Source organism: Paroedura picta, chromosome 9, assembly GCF_049243985.1.
Source record: "Paroedura picta isolate Pp20150507F chromosome 9, Ppicta_v3.0, whole genome shotgun sequence".
Classification (NCBI taxonomy): Eukaryota; Metazoa; Chordata; class Lepidosauria; order Squamata; family Gekkonidae; genus Paroedura; species Paroedura picta.
Genome location: NC_135377.1, coordinates 54,508,200 through 54,526,233, shown reverse-complemented (window position 1 = coordinate 54,526,233; position 18,034 = coordinate 54,508,200). Strand labels below are relative to the sequence as shown.

Genomic DNA, 18,034 nt, shown 5'->3' with positions numbered 1-18,034 from the left:
GCACAAAGCTCATCCCGATTGGTCCCTCCAATTGTCAGTCCGGGGCCAAGGAGCCAATCAGGAGGCGTGCGCAGCGCACTTCCTGATTGGCCGCTTAGCCCAGTGCACCTCCTGACCCACCCACACCCTGCCAGATGCGCAGGTAAGGATGCGGCTGTCGGAGAAGGCAGTCAGGGAGGAGGCATTGGTGGGTATGGGGGTCGTGGGCTCAAGGCTTCGGGGAGGGCAAAGGAGCATGGTCAATGCATCAGAGATGTGTCAGCCATGCTCCTTTCCCTTCCCCGAAGCCTGCAAGGCAGCAGGGAGGGGGCCGGGGGCTCAAGGATTCATGGAGGGTAAAGGAACATGGCTGACGTGTAGGAGATGCGGCGGCCATGCTCCTTTCCCTTCTCCGAAGCCTACGAAGTGGCAGGGAGGGGGCCGGAGGCCAAGGGCCAAAGGCTTTGGCCAGGGCAAGCTAGGAACACGGCCAGAAGGGAGCTGGGGGGGAGAGGCTGCTAGCGCCCGCTGTTTTTAGCCTACAGTGGCCTTAACTTCTAGTAAAACAATACAATCACAATAAAACCCATAAAACCCACAGGAAAACAGTTACAGTAAATGACATCATAAGACTTCTAAATCCCAATTCTGCTGTTCCAGCCTTGGGATCAACACAAGTGGTCCGAGATATTATAAAAAAACCTCGGGTTGCTGATCGTAAAAGCATAAGTAGAATAATAGCATAGGTAGGGTGGGACCCACAGATTGGTAAACTTGTCACCCCCCTGGTCTCAACCAAATACCTGGTAGAAGAGCTCCATTTTGCAGGCAGTGCAGAACCTACATGCTCTGTCAGGGCCCTCAGCTGTTCCAGGAGCTCATCTCACCAGGTTGGGGCCAGGACCAAAAAGATCCTGGCCATGGTCAAGGCCAGGCAAATGTTCCAGGGGTCCAGGACAACCAGCAAATTCTTACCCGTAGAGCAAAGAGCAGTATAAACACTAGTAAAAATACTATATTGTTAAAATTCTTTTTATTTACTTTTATATTACAAAATCTATATCACATCTTTCTGACCTCATGAGGACTACCAAGGTGGCTAAAAACTAAAACATTATCATAATATATCCTAACAGAGAAGTTGGTCAAATAAGAGGATACTTAAATTTGGTGACTGGAGCTGTGAATTGGGATCTTTCCACAAACCTTAAAAAATCTGCAGATTTGTAGAAATTTAATATCAAATGATAAAAAGATTACTTATAACTTTAAGAAAAGGAGTCTCTTAGTGTCTGTTGATAGGCAACCATGGAATTCTAGTCCAAATTTATCTCAGAGGCAGGGGGAGATGACAGTGCCCTTTCTAGGATTATTTGGGTTTTTGAGGAATGATTCACTGGGGCTAAGTCCTCCTGGGGGTAACTGCTTGGGTTGGGCGCTTTGGCCTCGCGCCTGAAGCAGCCATCACTGCAGCACAGGGGGGGGAGGAGAGGTGTGGGGGCTGCTCTGCACCTCTGTGAGAGTGCTGGCCAGCGCGTCAGCGCCCACTCTTCCCCTCCCCCACCTTGCAGGAAGGTGGAATTGCATGAGGACGCATTCCCACCTTCCTGCAAAAAAATGCCATATAGAAGTGTGAAGTGCTGTGGAGCCGAGTGGGGCATTTTCTGTCCCATCTGGGCCTTCCTAGGACATCTGCATCCACGTGGGCCTCCACCTGGCTAGGCTTATTTGGCTCACAGAATGCCTAAGGAAATACATCTGCAAGGCAACGGCGGCCTAATGCACACTGGACCCAGGAGAGGCCTGCCCTGGTGGCAATGTCATAAGACTGCCCTCCCGGCATTTTCCACCTGAGCAGAATCGGCCTCAGTGTACACTGTTGGGCAGGAAAAAATGGGGAAAATGTAGATATCTGTTTTCCCCCACAATATTTCCCAGTTCTCTCAAGCCCTTTAAATATCTAGGATCAGTATCAATGTCATTTTCTGATGTTGTTTAGTTAACTTTAAAATTTTCCAATGCCAAACTTTTATAACTATAAATGTTAATTATAGATTCTGCAAAGAAACACATAGAAGACTCCCAGGCCTCAGCTAGTCGGGTAGCACACATTCAGCTTCACAAAATATGAATGATACAATTTATTCTACATATATACTATAATGTGCTATATTGTTTGCATTGTTTCAATGCTATACTTAGATGAAAGAATAAATTCAGCAAAGTTGCTGTGAATATGAACAAACAGTGGATATGCCAAAATGATGAATACCCCTGCAATTCCTTTAACACACTTTAATTTGCAGAAAACTACAGAAGCAAAGAAGAAATGCCCATAGGATTGGCCTAAAAGAAGAGTGAGCACAATGAGTCGGCCAAGCTTTTTATTCTTATGTAACTGATTGCTTTTTAAATATCAATTGTGATTTTGCATTGAATATTCTTTCTGCTTTGCAAAGTCTAGGTATTTTGCACATGGGTGAAATCTTTCATATATCTTATTTCCTTCAGCGATGAAGCATTATAACTTCAACAAGCTTGTGTTATATTATTAACAGAAATATTAACTCCCCCTTCAAAGATATGCAATAAACAAAATGCACAATGAAAAGACTGAAGGTTGGAACCTATTCCCTTTCCCCTATTGCACATGAACACTTCCATGTGCATTAGAGTCCCATCAATAACCACCCTGCTTTTTTGATGGTCCAAATACTTAACCTTTCATTTTAGTAACATGGCCCTGAACAATTTCAACCTAGAAATGTATAAACCTGATTAATATATATAAAAGCAATGATCAACCAACATCTGCGCCCCTCTATGAAATTTTTATTGGGAGAATTGATAGTGCTTTGAATTGTTTTTTCTGCCATATCTCCTTTTTGTACTGTGATTACTGGATCCACATTTATTTTAAGCCTGGGGTTTTAATGGGGTTTTCATTGGGATTTAGTTCAGACTCTTGTAACCTGCCACAAGCCATTTGAGAGTAACGGGTAATAAATTGAAATAACAACAACAACACAAAAAGGTAAAAAAAGAGAAAAGCACAAGTTAAATAAAAATAATGTCATGGTCCAGCTTTCCCCCAAGAAAAGCTAAGTTGAATAAAGTCTCCTTACGCAAGATGAAGACTTCGAACTGCTCAGTGATGAGGCAAAATAGAAATAGGTCCAACATGAATTAATTTCAAACCATTCAGAGGCAAAAAGTAAAAACAACAACAACAACAAAACAACTAATCAATATTTATTTATTTATTTAATTTGTATGTCGCCTCTACAGAATCTGCTTAGGGTGGCTCACAACTAAAATAATAAAAATGGAACAAGTCCATAAAAACCAAACAAACCAACAAAAGGAGGTCAATAAAAGCATGGCAGGGTTTCACACTTCTACAGTGAAATCTTAATGTTCAGTTTCAGTAAAGAAAGACTAACATTCTCATATTTGGTCTGCTACTAATGTATTTATTTCAGCTATTGCTAGATTCTTATCTGCCATAAGTTGCTTGATAGACTCTTCAGAGAATTCCTGTACCATTTCAGCAGCCAGAAGAGTCGCAACCAAATTCTGACTTTTATTCTGTAATTTAATATTTTAATGTAAACAGCTATTTAACCAATTGTTCACTCCATCATGCACTGTTATTTCAAAAACTATTTTTAGAACTTTCCCCCACTAATAGTAGGATATAAACAACATTTAACATTTCAAATAGGCTAAATAGTTAGTCCTATTTATTTAATTTAAACCATCTAGAGATGAATATATATATATATATATATATATATATTATTTTAAACTATATATATTTTACACGGTTCCATGTTCCAGCCATGGCACCTACAGTTCCCTTTTTTTCTTTCTGTTCTTGAATTCTATCAATATTTAACAGCTGGAATTCTCTAGCATTTCTTTAGAAATACATTTCTAGTTGTTCAAAACCCATGAGTCTCCTGTGACAGTCATCACTACTGAATTTTTGAAATTTGAAAAAATGGAGAAAGCAGATTTCTATTTTTATCCTAATTTACTTAAAAGGCTTCTTAGTATAAGCTCTGTTTTTATGCAGAAAAAAGTCTTAATGTTGTTGTTTTTGATACAAAAACCATGCTTGTGTTATCAATGCAGAAATTTTACCTGGTGATAGTATATATTTCCATTTCCCTCATAAATCAGAATCTGAGAAGGATTTTATCCCAATCTTTCTCTAGTTTCCTAGGTAACCAAGAGGCAAACCAGATAAAGTGGGGGTAGCCATACTTCTTGCCTTTTTGTCTGCACCATAAATACTTCTTTTTAACAACAAATAAGGGAAGGAGGCAGAACTGATCCCCACTTCCCTGCACTTCCTACATTATTTCCCTGTGGGTATTTTTCTAAAAAAAAAGGATTCTGAACACCAAAGTAATACTAAAAACAAATGGATAAATGTCTGAAATGATAAAGCCTGAGGACATTAGGCAGGCTAGAGTTCAGCTTCCTTTGCTGACTTACACCATGTGTTTTCAAAATTAGACCCTGCAATGCTTATGCTGACTGGAACAGATGTGTGAATAAATAAATGTGACTGTTTCCATCAAATCTAGCTTTGCCCCAGGCAATCCAGATAATGGCGATGCAACTAAGCTGTGCTCAGAGGCGTGCCGTGCTGTGCTGTATCCTGTCAAGGATAAAACAATTTAATAAATATACCAATAATTGTCAAATAATAAGATAAAAGTGGAAATGGCTTACTTCCATTCTCAAAACTCTTTTGCACTCTAACCATTGCCTCTTCATAAGTTTACTCATATTTTTACTCAACAGGCCTTTATATTTTCATTATTTATGATGGACATGGGTTGGAGGAAAAACTATTTCTATGCTAGTTTTTTTTTTTTGGGGGGGAGAAGTAAACAACAACAATCAGTACTGCTTATTTAAGTTCCCTTAGTTTAATGGAAAGCAGGCATGCCCACCTCCAGGTAGGGCCAGCAGATACCCTGGAAATATAGCTCAACTCCAAGCTTCAAAGATCCCTGAATAAAAGGGATGCTTTAAAGGGTGGACTCTATTGCATTGCACCCCACTGACATGCCTGTCCTTTCCCCAGGCTCCATCCCTAAATCTTCAGAAGTTTTACAACCTAGATCTGGCAACCCTACCTCTCAGCACCTGTTGGTGGCCGGGGAAGGAGGGGCACAGGCCTGGCAACCCTAAGGGAAAGTAAGCAAATGTTTGAGTTTCATTTATCTAAAATTAAAAGTGTTTAACTTTGATCAGATTGTAATTAATTTTTTCCTTAAAGCAAAGTATGACCATGGATGCTCCTACACCAGGCTGATTTTGGTGGTTATCTGGTTGATGATGCGATTCTGTATGAAATTGTACTGGCAATGGGGATTTCATACAGTCCAGAGTAATTAATTTTCTGTCCATTGTTGGCTGTGGTATCACTTTCACACCTGATGCATGCTGAAGGCCCCCTACTGTGGTCTTACATGACCCTCTGGTTTTTAAGAGCATGAGTAATGCTGCATGGAAATAATATCTTTTTTAAAACCACAGGTTTTAAAACTACACCTCCAATCACTCTTCCCTCTAAAAAATCAGATGTGAATGCTTCTTTTTCTCTTTTTTGTAAACTCCACAGATGTGAATAACCCTGGATGGGAATAGATTTAGGTAGGTAGCTGTGTTAGTGTGAAGCAGATGAACAACGTTTGTCTAGTGGCACTTTTAAGGCCAACAAAGTTTTATTCAAGGTAGAAGCTTTTGTGTGCAAGCACCCTGAATCACATTGTCTTGGTCTTAAACGTGCTACTGGACACACCAGCGTTGTTCTACTGGATAGGAATAATGCAATACTTTTATAACCTGAGGAGGAAAATCCCCCTCTGATGATCCTTTCCTGTCTCAAAGGCAGAAACCCACACTACATCTTGCTGACAAACTGGAAATCAAGTGAATCTTGGATAATTTGCCAATTCCTTACTGGTTACTTATCTGTTTGGTCCAGCCAGAGTTGTGCTAAAATTATTGAGTATATTCTGGCATTAAGGAAAAGAGATTTGTTCTAAATTATAATTTTAGAATTACTGTTTCAGGGCTTTGTTATCTAATGGGGAGTTCATTTGGGACCCCATTTTAGAAGCTGGTCTGCGGAAGATTCAGGGGGAGACTCCTTGGGCCACCAACAGGAGGAAAGGGATGAACTTGGCGGGTGGCAAACTGAACGACTGAGGTTGATTGTTTCAAGCTTTAAATAATCACTCTTCTGTTGTGTTACTAGGATCAATATTTTTGTTAGGTGTTATAATGTTAAATGAAAAGATGAATTACTGCAAGATTCATTCCAAGTTGTGCCCCAAAGAAGCCACAAACTGAGGTTACACTAGTAATTCAGAAATTAAAGTTGGTGTTGCTCTTAGCCAGAGTTCACAATATAGTCCTGGACTGCATCACTGATGTCACATGAGGTACATAGGGAAATAACACTTATCCTTCCCTTCAGAATGTTTTGTCATATTTCAGATGATTTTATTTATTTTAAAGCACATACAAGCTTCTTATGAATGCTCCAAATATCTGTATGTGTTTGTGACAAAGATATAAAAATCACTTAAGCACTGCCACTCATTTCTTATTTGGAAGTAAATCTGTATGGATTTGCAAATCTTTCAAATTCCTGCTCTGACAATCTGTTGGCAGCTGACTTTAATCTAAGATAACAAGACAAAAAGTCCAATTCTGCCTTTTAAGTCCTTGTGGCATACTATCTATGAAATTTAGGCCAAGGTACTGATATTTTCTTCTTGGCACTCTAAAACCACTGCCAGTATTATACTATCCACACAAACTTCTTCTTTTTTTAAATCTCTTTTTATGAATGTGGTAAAATATTTCCATGGCTTCAGAAATCTATTGCTATGTGAAGTAGTCTTTAGTGCAGCCTTTTTCAACATTTTGACTATGGAGGAACTGAAATAAATGTTCAGGCTTCAAGGACCCCTGGAAGTGATGCCAGCTGGCTACGCCTCCCTGCCACACCTTCCTGAAAAGTGATGTAACTTGACCTTCTCTTTCCTTTTGCTTACTCCCAGCAATTTGACTACTGTTACAGTGGTTCTGCCTCATATAGACCAAAGTAGGGCAGGAGCTGAGAAGATGGCCCGAACCCCCATACCACACCACAACCAACTCTGCCCCTTGATTCTTATGCCCATGGTCTACCCACTGAGCCCTCTGGGTTCCATAGCTTGTGGCCAAGTACATTAAGGCAGGAGGGGAAAGGCCATGGACTCCCTCTGGTGCTTTTGCGGACCCCCAGGGGTCTGCGGATTCCTGCTTGGGAATCCCTGCTTTACTGGCTACCCAGAGTGAGTGACCATATTATACCATATTACACTGGAAGCAATACAATAGTTACATGCATTCAGTCTAGGATTTTGTGTCCTTGTGAACTTTCTGGTCATTAAAGAAGCAGCAGAAAGAGAACATAAGCTCTGTAAGCACACATGCACACACATCCTTGTATTGGAGACTAAGTGGATTTAATGCCACAGAACTGACAAGTCTATGTTATGTCTAAATGTAACAGATTTGATCCTAGCTACAGCCAATGATAGGAACATGGATCTTTGCTGTACTATTTTCCTCTCCTCTTGCCTCTTCTTACTCCAGGTTGCAGATTTGTATGGATTATTAGCTACATGGGCTAGCAGATTGTACCAGGATTGTCCTCTCCTCCTATCAGTGTAAATCTGGTAATGGAAGTAGCAGTAAGAGTAGTATCATTTTTCTCCTCTCTAGTCCTGCCCTCTCAGTTCACATGGATTGTAGTACATGCAGATCCCATGCTCTTGGATTGCTTTCTGAGGGATCATAGTTGGAATGGCTGGGAGAAGAAGGAATGTAGCAACAATCCACTATGCTCCTGGTGGTAATTAGAGTCCTACACAATGGTGAGATAATACACTGACATCCTACAAAGGGGTGGGGGGAGAGAGATGAGCTGCTTCTAAAACAAGGATTTCCCATGTTTCAGTCACCTGACTGGTGCAAGGTTGTCCACTCCATGGTTAGAGTCATAGAATTGGAAGGGATCTCCAGGGTCATCTAGCCCAATGCAAAATGCAGGAAATGGCCTCAAGAGACATTCATGTCATCCTCCATTTGTGCACAGATCACTAGTAGCCCATTCATTCCCCACCAACTCTCTGCCTTTCTTTTAAACTTGCAAAAACCATAATGTTCCCTGGGAAAGATGATATGGGCATGAAAAGTATCCTGTGTCTGAATTGAAACAGCAGAGTGCTAGTGACTTACTCTATCAAGATCTGATCCCTGCAAGAGGCCAGCCCCCTGCGGTACAAAACAGAACAGCCTGACTTATAGAAAGTGGGGAGAGGATCATCTTTTAAAGGATTTTTTGTAAGTTGCTAAGCAGCATTAATCATACTTATTTTTAATTAAGACATTTATTTTTCAAATCTATATGCTGCCCACCTCCGAGGTTTCAGAGGCTTACATCATAAAACAATTATTAAATATTTTAAACATTTAAAAATAATCAAATTTACATTGAAAAACACTCAAAAGGAACTTGCTGCCCTCTCTCCGGTAGGAGGGAGGGAGTGGTATAAAATGCTTCAAATGTTGGTAATTGAGTCGGTATACCAATGTTTAAGAGCCTCTTGTGGCGCAGAGTGGTAAGGCAGCCGTCTGAAAGCTTTGCCCATGAGGCTGGGAGTTCGATCCCAGCAGCCGGCTCAAGGTTGACTCAGCCTTCCATCCTTCCGAGGTCGGTAAAATGAGTACCCAGCTTGCTGGGGGGTAAACGGTAATGACTGGGGAAGGCACTGGCAAACCACCCCGTATTGAGTCTGCCATGAAAACGCTGGAGGGCGTCACCCCAAGGGTCAGACATGACTCGGTGCTTGCACAGGGGATACCTTTACCTTTACCTTTACCAATGTTTATTGTTTATCTTTTTTAAAGAAAAAAAACCCAGAACTGATATTTTACGTGGCAGTAAGTTCTCAATACAACTTGCCTTTTATCTCCATCAGACTTGTCTCTGATGATTTTGATTGTAAGTTAATTTAGAATATTGCATATTTCCTGCATGCCTAGAGACTAACAACATGTAGAGACATACTGGTATTATTGCAAAAAGTCTTGAAAAAAGGTTTTAAAAAATTCTGCATGTGGCACCATTTTTGGCACAGAAAACTCAGTGCAGAATTGTTGATTATGCATTGTCCTTCCTCCTCATAGCAGTGAGTGTGCCTTTTCCACTAGTTTCTGCATAATATTTGAAACTAACTTTACTGTGACTTTTCTTCTATGATGGCGCCGAAGACACCATACTATAAACATTAGCATGCTATAAAAATTAGTGTATTTTTTGTCTCCTCTGTGTCACCATACACCAATGGGTGAATAGACAGCCCCTAGTCCCTCGTTCACCAATGGGATCTTGTTCAGCGCAGATCCTCCCTTCTCTGCTAAGATATTACAACTTTCTACAAGGAACAGCATACTTCTGAGGGGGAAAATTTGTAGGAGGGTTGTGTGTTTTGGTGTGCAACCCTAGTTTGTAGTGTTGGCATTCAAAACAGTGTGCTTCCACAGAAATTTCTTGTTGAGGTCTATGAACTAAATTTCCCATGAGGCCCTGCCAGCAGACCAGACAAGGTAGATCCCCCAAAGACTGGAGCCTGACTGTTATTGTGCCAATATATTAAAAAGGAGTGAAATTAGATCATTCCAATTACCACACAATTAGCCTGCTGAGTGTGGTGGGCAAACTCTATGCCAGACATTTGTGCTAGAAGCTCTGCGAATGGCTTCACAGGGAGAACATCATCACAGAAGAGCAATCAGGTTTCAGAACTGAACATAGCACAATTGATCAATGCTTGTTATTGAGTCAACTGGCAGAGAAGTGCACTGCCAAACCACATGGAACACTTTATGTAGCCTTTGTAGATTACAAAATGGCCTTGGATAGCATCTCATGAAATAAACTTTGGCAGAAACTAGAAGCGTCTAAGATAGGCCATAGACTTTTTCTACTAATATGCATGCTATATGATAGTAATTTTATAGCCATGAGATATATTCTACGTTGTCTCAACTGATACCAACTAGAAGAGGAATTAAACAAGGATGCAACCTTGCTACTTTATTATTTAATTATACATTAACTCCATGGTGCAGTATCTTATGAACCCTGATTTCCATCCACCAAAAATAACAGGAAGAGCAATCTCTATGTTATTGTATGCTGATGACATAGTATACTTTCATACACTGAAATAGGGCTCATAAGAGTTCTTTGAGCATTCATGGACTATTGTAATAAGGAGTATTTAACAATTAATTTAACTAAGACCAAAATCCTTGTCCTGTCCAAAAGGTACGCAAAGCACAGATGGCACATAGGCAATTATAAACTGAACAAGGAAAAGATTTCCAATATTTAGGAGTAGTATTTCAAGCAACTGGCTCGTGGACATCACACAACACAACTAACTGACCAGGCTCAAAAAACATCTGCAGCAACCTTAAGTTTTTTTTTTTTTTTTACAAAAGGGGTCTCATGTATTCCTGATGTTTTGAAAGTATTCCAAGGAAAGATAATACTACAGGTTATGTATGGCACACAATATCCATCTGTAATAATTATCAAAAAATGGAAGCAATTCAATCTAAATTACTTAGATCCCTGTTTGGAGTGTCTTATTGTATACTTACTTAGGTTAGAAACAGGACTAGTACCACTAGAAAGATTTGCATGGATTCAGGTTCTATATTTTTGGCTTAAGAAAAGTTTTTTTCCCTCCAACTTAACTCCCCTAATTTTATCAGATACTTAACAATCCAGATGGATGAGAAAGATTGAGGATAAACTCCATTAACTTGGCCACTCTAATACCACACTGATACATTAAGGGTATCAACAAGCCATGATATTAGGCAACGATTATGGGCTATTCAAAATGACAATGCACAAACACATTTTAATCCTGTTGCAGGGAATAGAGATCAAAACTTTTTTCCCATTAAGATATTTATATACCTTGCAGCGCATGCGCATTTTTGCCACCAGGTGGCGCTAACGCACATGCACACAGTTGCCACACATGTGTGTTTTTGCCACCAGGGGGCGCTAACGCGCATGCACGGCAACTGCACGCATGCGTGTTTGCGTTGCTGGTGTGCCGGTGGCTGCGCCTGCCTCTTCCTTTCCTTCTCGCTGTGGGCGGGGGGAGGCAGGAGCGGCTGCTGGCGGCCTAGCAGCGGGCCGTGGACCGAGGGTTGATGACACCCACCTTAGAGTACCCTAAACATCATAGAGCATTTACTCTAGCTCGGTTCATTGTCCTACTATCTGCTCTGATAGAAGAGAGGAATGCATGTACACTTTTTGCTTATGTCCATGTCAGTCTGGAATGGTAGAATCCACTGATCATGTGCTCCTGTACTGCCAATTTTAACAGGATATTTGCATCCAATATATTTTGCGAATATTGTCTAAATTCCCAGGCAGAATATACCACTCCTATACTTGAGCCTCTTGTGGCGCAGACATGCAGTCTGAAGCTCTGCCCATGAGGCTGCGAGTTCAGTTTCAGCAGCCAGCTCTAGGTTGCATTCCAGCCTTCCATCCTTCTGAGGTCGGTAAAATGAGCACCCAGCTTGCTGTGGGTTAAACGTTAATGACTGGGGAAGGCACTGGCAAACCACCCTGTATTGAGTCTGCCATGAAAATGCTAGAGGGCGTCACCCCAAGGGTCAGACATGACCCGGTGCTTGCACAGGGAATACCTTTGCCTTTATACTTGTCTTCTCCTGGCTGATAGCTTTACCAAAATTATCTTTAATGTAGCAAAACATTGCACAGCGGCTTGCTCAATAAGGCAGAAGAAACTGATTGACTCCCAGTAAATTTACTGTTGTTTTTATGTATAGATTTATATGATGTTAACAGTTTTAGTAGTTTTACCATTTGTTGTACGAATGACAGCAGTATAATTTTGGCTATGATTGCATGCTGATCTTGGATTGTTATAAAGCAATTTATAAAGCGATTGATTGATATAGGGATATCATAATTCAGTTTATTTCTGTACACATTTAAGGAACAGTATTCAAACTGGTTCATTATCATTCAATGGTAATCTCACAGTGCAGCTCTCTGATGTTCACAGTGTCTGTAGGAAAGTTCAGAACAGGTCATTCTGATTGTAGAAAGTGACAGGTTGTCAGATTATCAATTAAAATGTGGCTAGGGAAAACTTGCATGCTGTGCTTAGGTTGACTGCACCTCACATTTTCCTATGGGGGAGGGGAACACTGCATTACATGATTCATGCAATGGCCAATAAAATATATATTACTGACACATGCAAATGACATGTCAGTCTGTTAGTGTTTCTGTGGTTCATAAAATATTTATTTGCTCCTTAATAAGCAATCCCCCCTTGTGTCTTGAAATTGTCCAGCATGGCCAGATTCCAAGTTTTAGGACTGAGGGCAGGGCTGGCTCAACTCTTTTTGCAGTTTCTAGCCCAGGATTGTGGCCTCAGGGAAGATACATGCTTCCTCTCCTTTTTGTGTTTTTAAATATTTCAGTTCTCCCCAGTGACTCAAGTTCATTTCAGATTTTTTTAAAAATAAGAAACAAAATTCTAATTTTTGAAACCTTTTCTTCTCACTGCTTCAGCTAAATCAAAGCTCCTTAAGTACTCCTTCAGGCAATATCGGCCGTTTGTCTTCTCATTTCTAAAACCTGTCCCTGGCTTACAAGTGAACTGCATAAACCTATCTTTAGCACACATGCATACACTAAGATTAATGTGAGCTAACTGGAGATTGGACACAGACAATGGACCAGCTATGTATTCTCAAGAAGGGGTAAAGAAAGTCACAAATGGACAGGTTAAGTATTGTCTAGTTAGTGAACACAGTATTCAAATGATGGGAATTAATACAAGAGCTTTCATACATCACCCAGCTAATCTGCAGTGTTAAGTAGAAACTGATGCCTTTGAAAAACATCAAAAAGTAATAATTTTGATTTATATAAAGAGTGGCAAAAGCCTTATCTGCCTTACAATCAAATTAAATAGTAATACCAGAGACACACAACCTTATTATTAAATGAATTACTCATAATTTGCTATACCTGGATGTGTGCACTAATGTAAATTGGCCAATGGATGTAGAACACCTTTCATCTGAAGAGCTGGTGCTTTAAATTAGAAAATAAATCTAGCAAGCAGTAGAGCCACCACCAATCCACCAAAATACTGAAGAAATATGCCCAAGCAACATACTTCTAAATCCCTAAATCTATCAATTCCTTAACACATTGCAAAGTTCTTTTGCTGGGTAGGCCTACATAGTTACAGTAGGCCAGTTTCAAAGTGACCATCCCCTGGATCACTGTAGCCAGGTGGGCATCAAGCTTAACTTGATGAAGATGGAAAAATGCTTGCTTTGCTACTCTGGTGACTTTGTGCCTACATTGATAAGGAAGTGCCAAAGATCATGGCCAAATTCCTGGCGGTCTGTGCAGCTGATAGTTTCCGGGTAGGTCAAATGTGCTTCCTGCTCTTATCCTTTCCTACTGAACCACAGGACCTCTGTCTTTGAAGGGTTTTACCTCAAGTGACTACCCCTGAGCCACTTCACCACCACCTCAAAATACTTAGCCAACATGTCTGGAGGGGCATCTGGTTGACCATCCATCAGGAAATAGAGCTGCATGTCATCTATATAAGTGGCCATGATGATCCATGTTCTAATCACATTTTGGTTTTACTGCTGTAATGCACTCTATGAAAATATGAAGATTCTGGAGGTAAGGGAAAACTGGACATATGCCCTGTCTTGAACAATATATCTCAGCTGGTGGTAGGCTGAGAAGAGCAACCAGAAATAGTTGGCTACTACACATTAATTCCACAGGAAGTTTGAAAGTTTCAAGCAAACACAGAGGATATTATCAGCTTTCTTCCTGATTCTCTGCAATCAAAACAGGGCACAGTCCTTTTCATTTCTAAGTATACAACATTTGGTCTATAAGTATGCAGACTGCCTTCCTCAAACATTCAGAACAATCTAAAATTTCCTTCTACAGAAGACAAGATACCATCAGGAACTGCCTCACAGGCTAAAACTCTGTGAGGGACTAAACTAGTTTTTAAAAAATAATAATCAGAATATAGCTTCTGTATGGGAAATGTCATGATTCACTAGATAACAAGATATACACAAAATCATTTTCAGATCTGACATGACAAATTTACTTTTCAACGATAAACATTTATGGTAAAGATATTTTCTATTTATCTATGAAGTTAAGAAAGTACATAGAGGCAGAAAAGGTGTCTCTCACGACTCTTAGTGAGTTTGACAATAAGCCTGGGACATTGAAACAGGTAGAAAACTGCTACTGTGTATGAGAATAATTTGCATGCATTTTCCTCAATGTGAGGGAAGCAAGCAGAAAGTCTTTTGACTTTACAGGCAGTTTACCTTGTAAACTGTAGATCTCTCCCATGCTGTTCTGTCGAGTGATGTGATGCCAGTATGCACTGCGAGGAAGTGAGATTGATTTTGGTAATGTCATTGGTTCAGTCATACTGGTCTGAAGCTGCAAAGAAGCAGAAGAGTTAAATCCTATTCTCCAATCCATCTACCTACATGTTGCACGATATCTTAATCATTATTACGAGAAGCACCATAATTAACAAACAGTAACTAGGCACATTACTGAAATAATCTGAAGAGGGGAAAATATTCTGAAACTTCACATTTTTATTTTACCCATCTTCTTTAACTGTGCTACTGCTATTATCTATTAAGGAAAAAACTCACAGATAAGCAAATTATATGTCAGTGTTTTGTGTTTCCATTGTATACTAACTAGGAGGTATCCCCCCCCCCTTTACTGACTCTGGTGCTGCTTTGATTAGTTTAGGAGTACATAACTGTGTCCATGTGAGTTAATTACCACTCTCCTCATTCTTATCTACTTTGTAATTCACTGTCTTGCATGAAAATTGCTATTATTACTCACTGGGGGCTAGGGAGTTAGTTAATTTCAAAGATTCCTGTTGTATACTATTTTTTGGCAGTTGGCTTAGCTGGGAATTGCTTTCACTGTGGCTAGGAAGAGAATAGGCTTGGGTCACAACTGTCAGCACCTCTCCTTCTGTACACTTACTAAAAGAAGTATCCCAGAGAATATAAATTGTGTGCATTCTTCCTCTTTTCTTACCTTTTGCTTTCCATGTATTTCCACTGTAATTTTTGTTGTGATTTCCCACCCCCTTTCTTACTCTGCTCTTAACTGCAATTTGTATTAATAGTCTGTAAAACTGCTAGAACCATGAAAATATATTTCAGGTGAACCTATCCAGGGCAAAGTCTAAAATTGTTACTCATCTTCCCACTCTAATTCTAGATAAAAACAAAATTCCTGAGTGGGGGGGGGGGCATCCAATAAAAGCTGTTTTCCTAACCAGATTTAGTTTGATTTGGGAATTACAGCTAAACAGAATTGAGAATCAGCCATTCTGAGAGCCAGTGTTCTGTGCAGAGTTCATGGTTTTGCAAGCAGCAATCTCATTAGGAGGTAATGGTACAGAAAAAACAGTATGAATCCTCATGTGGCCCTGTACTGTGGCTATTGTACAATGATTAAAGGACAATGGAGACATGTTGAAAAGGGACATACAGAATGGCACTCTGTAGAGCATGAGGGGGTTTCGGTCTTCAGAAAATAAAAGACTGAAAGGACCACATGGAATTATTATCCAGTTTTGAATATATACTTAATGTTTGTTGACTAGAGGCAATAAAATAATCCATATTTCCATACAAAGGTAAACTACACACACAAAGAATGCCTATAAACAAGAATCCTGTATGGTCACTCTGGAGGAATTAGTGATGGATACCACTGACACTATGAATATCTTACAATTTCAGTATTATAAGCAGTGATGAGTATTTGCTGAGATAATGTGGACTTTATGTTTGGTTTTTAGCATGTTTTTATTTGTTATAGAACACACAGAAATCCTGAAATCCAGGAGAAATGCTCTCAGTCAGAGTATGCAGTACTAAAGTAGATATACCACTGGTCTGAGGCAGCACCATATAATTTGCAAACCATGTCTTGAAGGTCAAGATAGTATTGATTTGATTGCTACAATTACTGTGATCAGTCTGTATTTTAAAGCAATATGAATGTGTTTGGGAAAATGGGAGGCTATATATAAATACTGTAAAATGCAGATATAACAACAACAACGGCAGCAAAACGTTACAATAAATTTAACTACCTGTCATTAGGTACAGGGAACTGGGACTCAATCAAAAGAAAGCAGTTTGACTTTTTAAAAACTTTTCATTAATTCTTTAATCAGATAGCTGCTAAATTTAAACACTAGCAGCATTCTATTTTTATATGTGGTGTATCTGAGACATATTTTCCAGCTAATTTTTAAAAAGCACTGGTTCAGATGCATTTCTTCTTCATGTGAACTGCATGGAGAATGCTGAGAGCCAGCTTGGGGTAGTAGTTAAGAGTGGCGGCCTTTCTAATCTGGAGAGCCAGGTTTGATTACCCGCTCCTCTACATGCATCCAGCTGAGTGACCTTAGGGTAGTGAGAGGTGTTCCCACAGAGTAGTTCTGTCAGAGCTCTCTCAGCCCCACCTGTTGTGGGGAGAAGTAGGGAAAGCAGTTGTAAAGTTACAGAGGACCATACAACTATTTTTTTGTTCAAAAGGGCGCGTGTACATACTTGAAAAGCTGTATCTGTCACTACACAGCAAACCACTTTTTTTAAGGTAACAGGACTTTAAATAGTTTATAATCAGTTTCTCATTTTAAAAAAGTCAAAAATCTAAAGCCTTTAGGAATCCCTAAGTTACATCCCAGACAGAGTCGTAATTTAAAAGACATAACTAATGATAGCCTGAGGAAGTTGTCTGGCAAACACAGTGAATAAAACAAAGTCATTTTACCTCAAGCATGTCATGAATAGCACTTTCATAAATCTGTAAATCTTTAGTAATTATGTCAGTATTTTAAATATTTTATGTGGATTTGGGCTTTTTCAGTTCAAACAGAAGAGCAACAAGAGTAACAAATAGCAAAAAACGTGATGTAGAGTATCATGGTCACTGCTTTACAGCCGTGTTCGGAATTCAACAGCTGCAAGCACTTGTGATTCATATGGCACCTTACACTGTCACATTTCACTGTCCATTGTTTTGTGCTTATATTGCACATATATATTGTATAAATAGGCATAATCATCCAACGTGGGTGCAGCAGGACAGGTGCCACTTCAGATTTTGTGTTAGTGCTTTCTAGCTTGAGATAAAAATCTTCTACTGCTTCTTTTGAAAGCTCTTGGTAGACTTCATTTTTCTTTCATGGGGGGGAAAAAAGGGTCTTTTGATCTCACATAACATTTGGGTAATGTCTAAGATCAAGTAGCCTTTTCCAAGAGAAAATGAAGCTCTTAAAACTTCAAAAGCCGCACTGGAGGTTGAGGTACTTTCCCTTTATTTGAAGCAAACCCCGAAGGGCCTTTGCAAGCAGCACTGCCTGCACTCCAGCCCTTTATGGGCTTCCCAATAGGAGTGCTAATAAAAACTCACAAGTGAACCCGTTATATGAAAACATGTTTCATTACAGAAATACAAGCTGGTATCTATAAAACTGCATTGTTAGATACTCGGAACACGTTTTCCCACGGCAGAAAAGGTGTACCGCATTCCGTTTTACAAAGATATAGATCATAATGTATGGAAAGGGACGGGGAATATAAGAAATGGGGATTTTACAAAGATGTATAAAGCTGAACCCAGTTGTGAACATGCTCAGTTGGTAAGGCTGCAGGCAGAGCCCTCTTGAAAGAAAAAAAAAAAGCAATAATGGTGCTAATCACTCATTCAGGGGAACTGATTTTACCTCTGGCCTCCTTTCCTTCTCTTATGGCGTTCATTTGCATACAGAATGGTTTCAAATATGTG

The 18,034-nt window shown here is 39.8% G+C and overlaps 1 protein-coding gene across 4 annotated transcripts in view; it reads right to left on the bottom strand.

The window, feature by feature from the left end:
- The window catches only part of DOK6 (docking protein 6), a 195,911-nt gene that overhangs the window by 32,061 nt on the left and 145,816 nt on the right, over positions 1-18,034 (bottom strand). For all 4 annotated transcript variants that reach the window (XR_013234207.1, XR_013234208.1, XM_077352868.1 and 1 more), the window contains exon 7: positions 14,518-14,635. Coding sequence is in view for 2 of the 4 variants with exons in the window: in XM_077352868.1 (XP_077208983.1) it covers positions 14,518-14,635 (118 nt within the window). In the remaining 2 variants the exon portion in view is untranslated. The remainder of the gene's footprint in view (positions 1-14,517; positions 14,636-18,034) is intronic.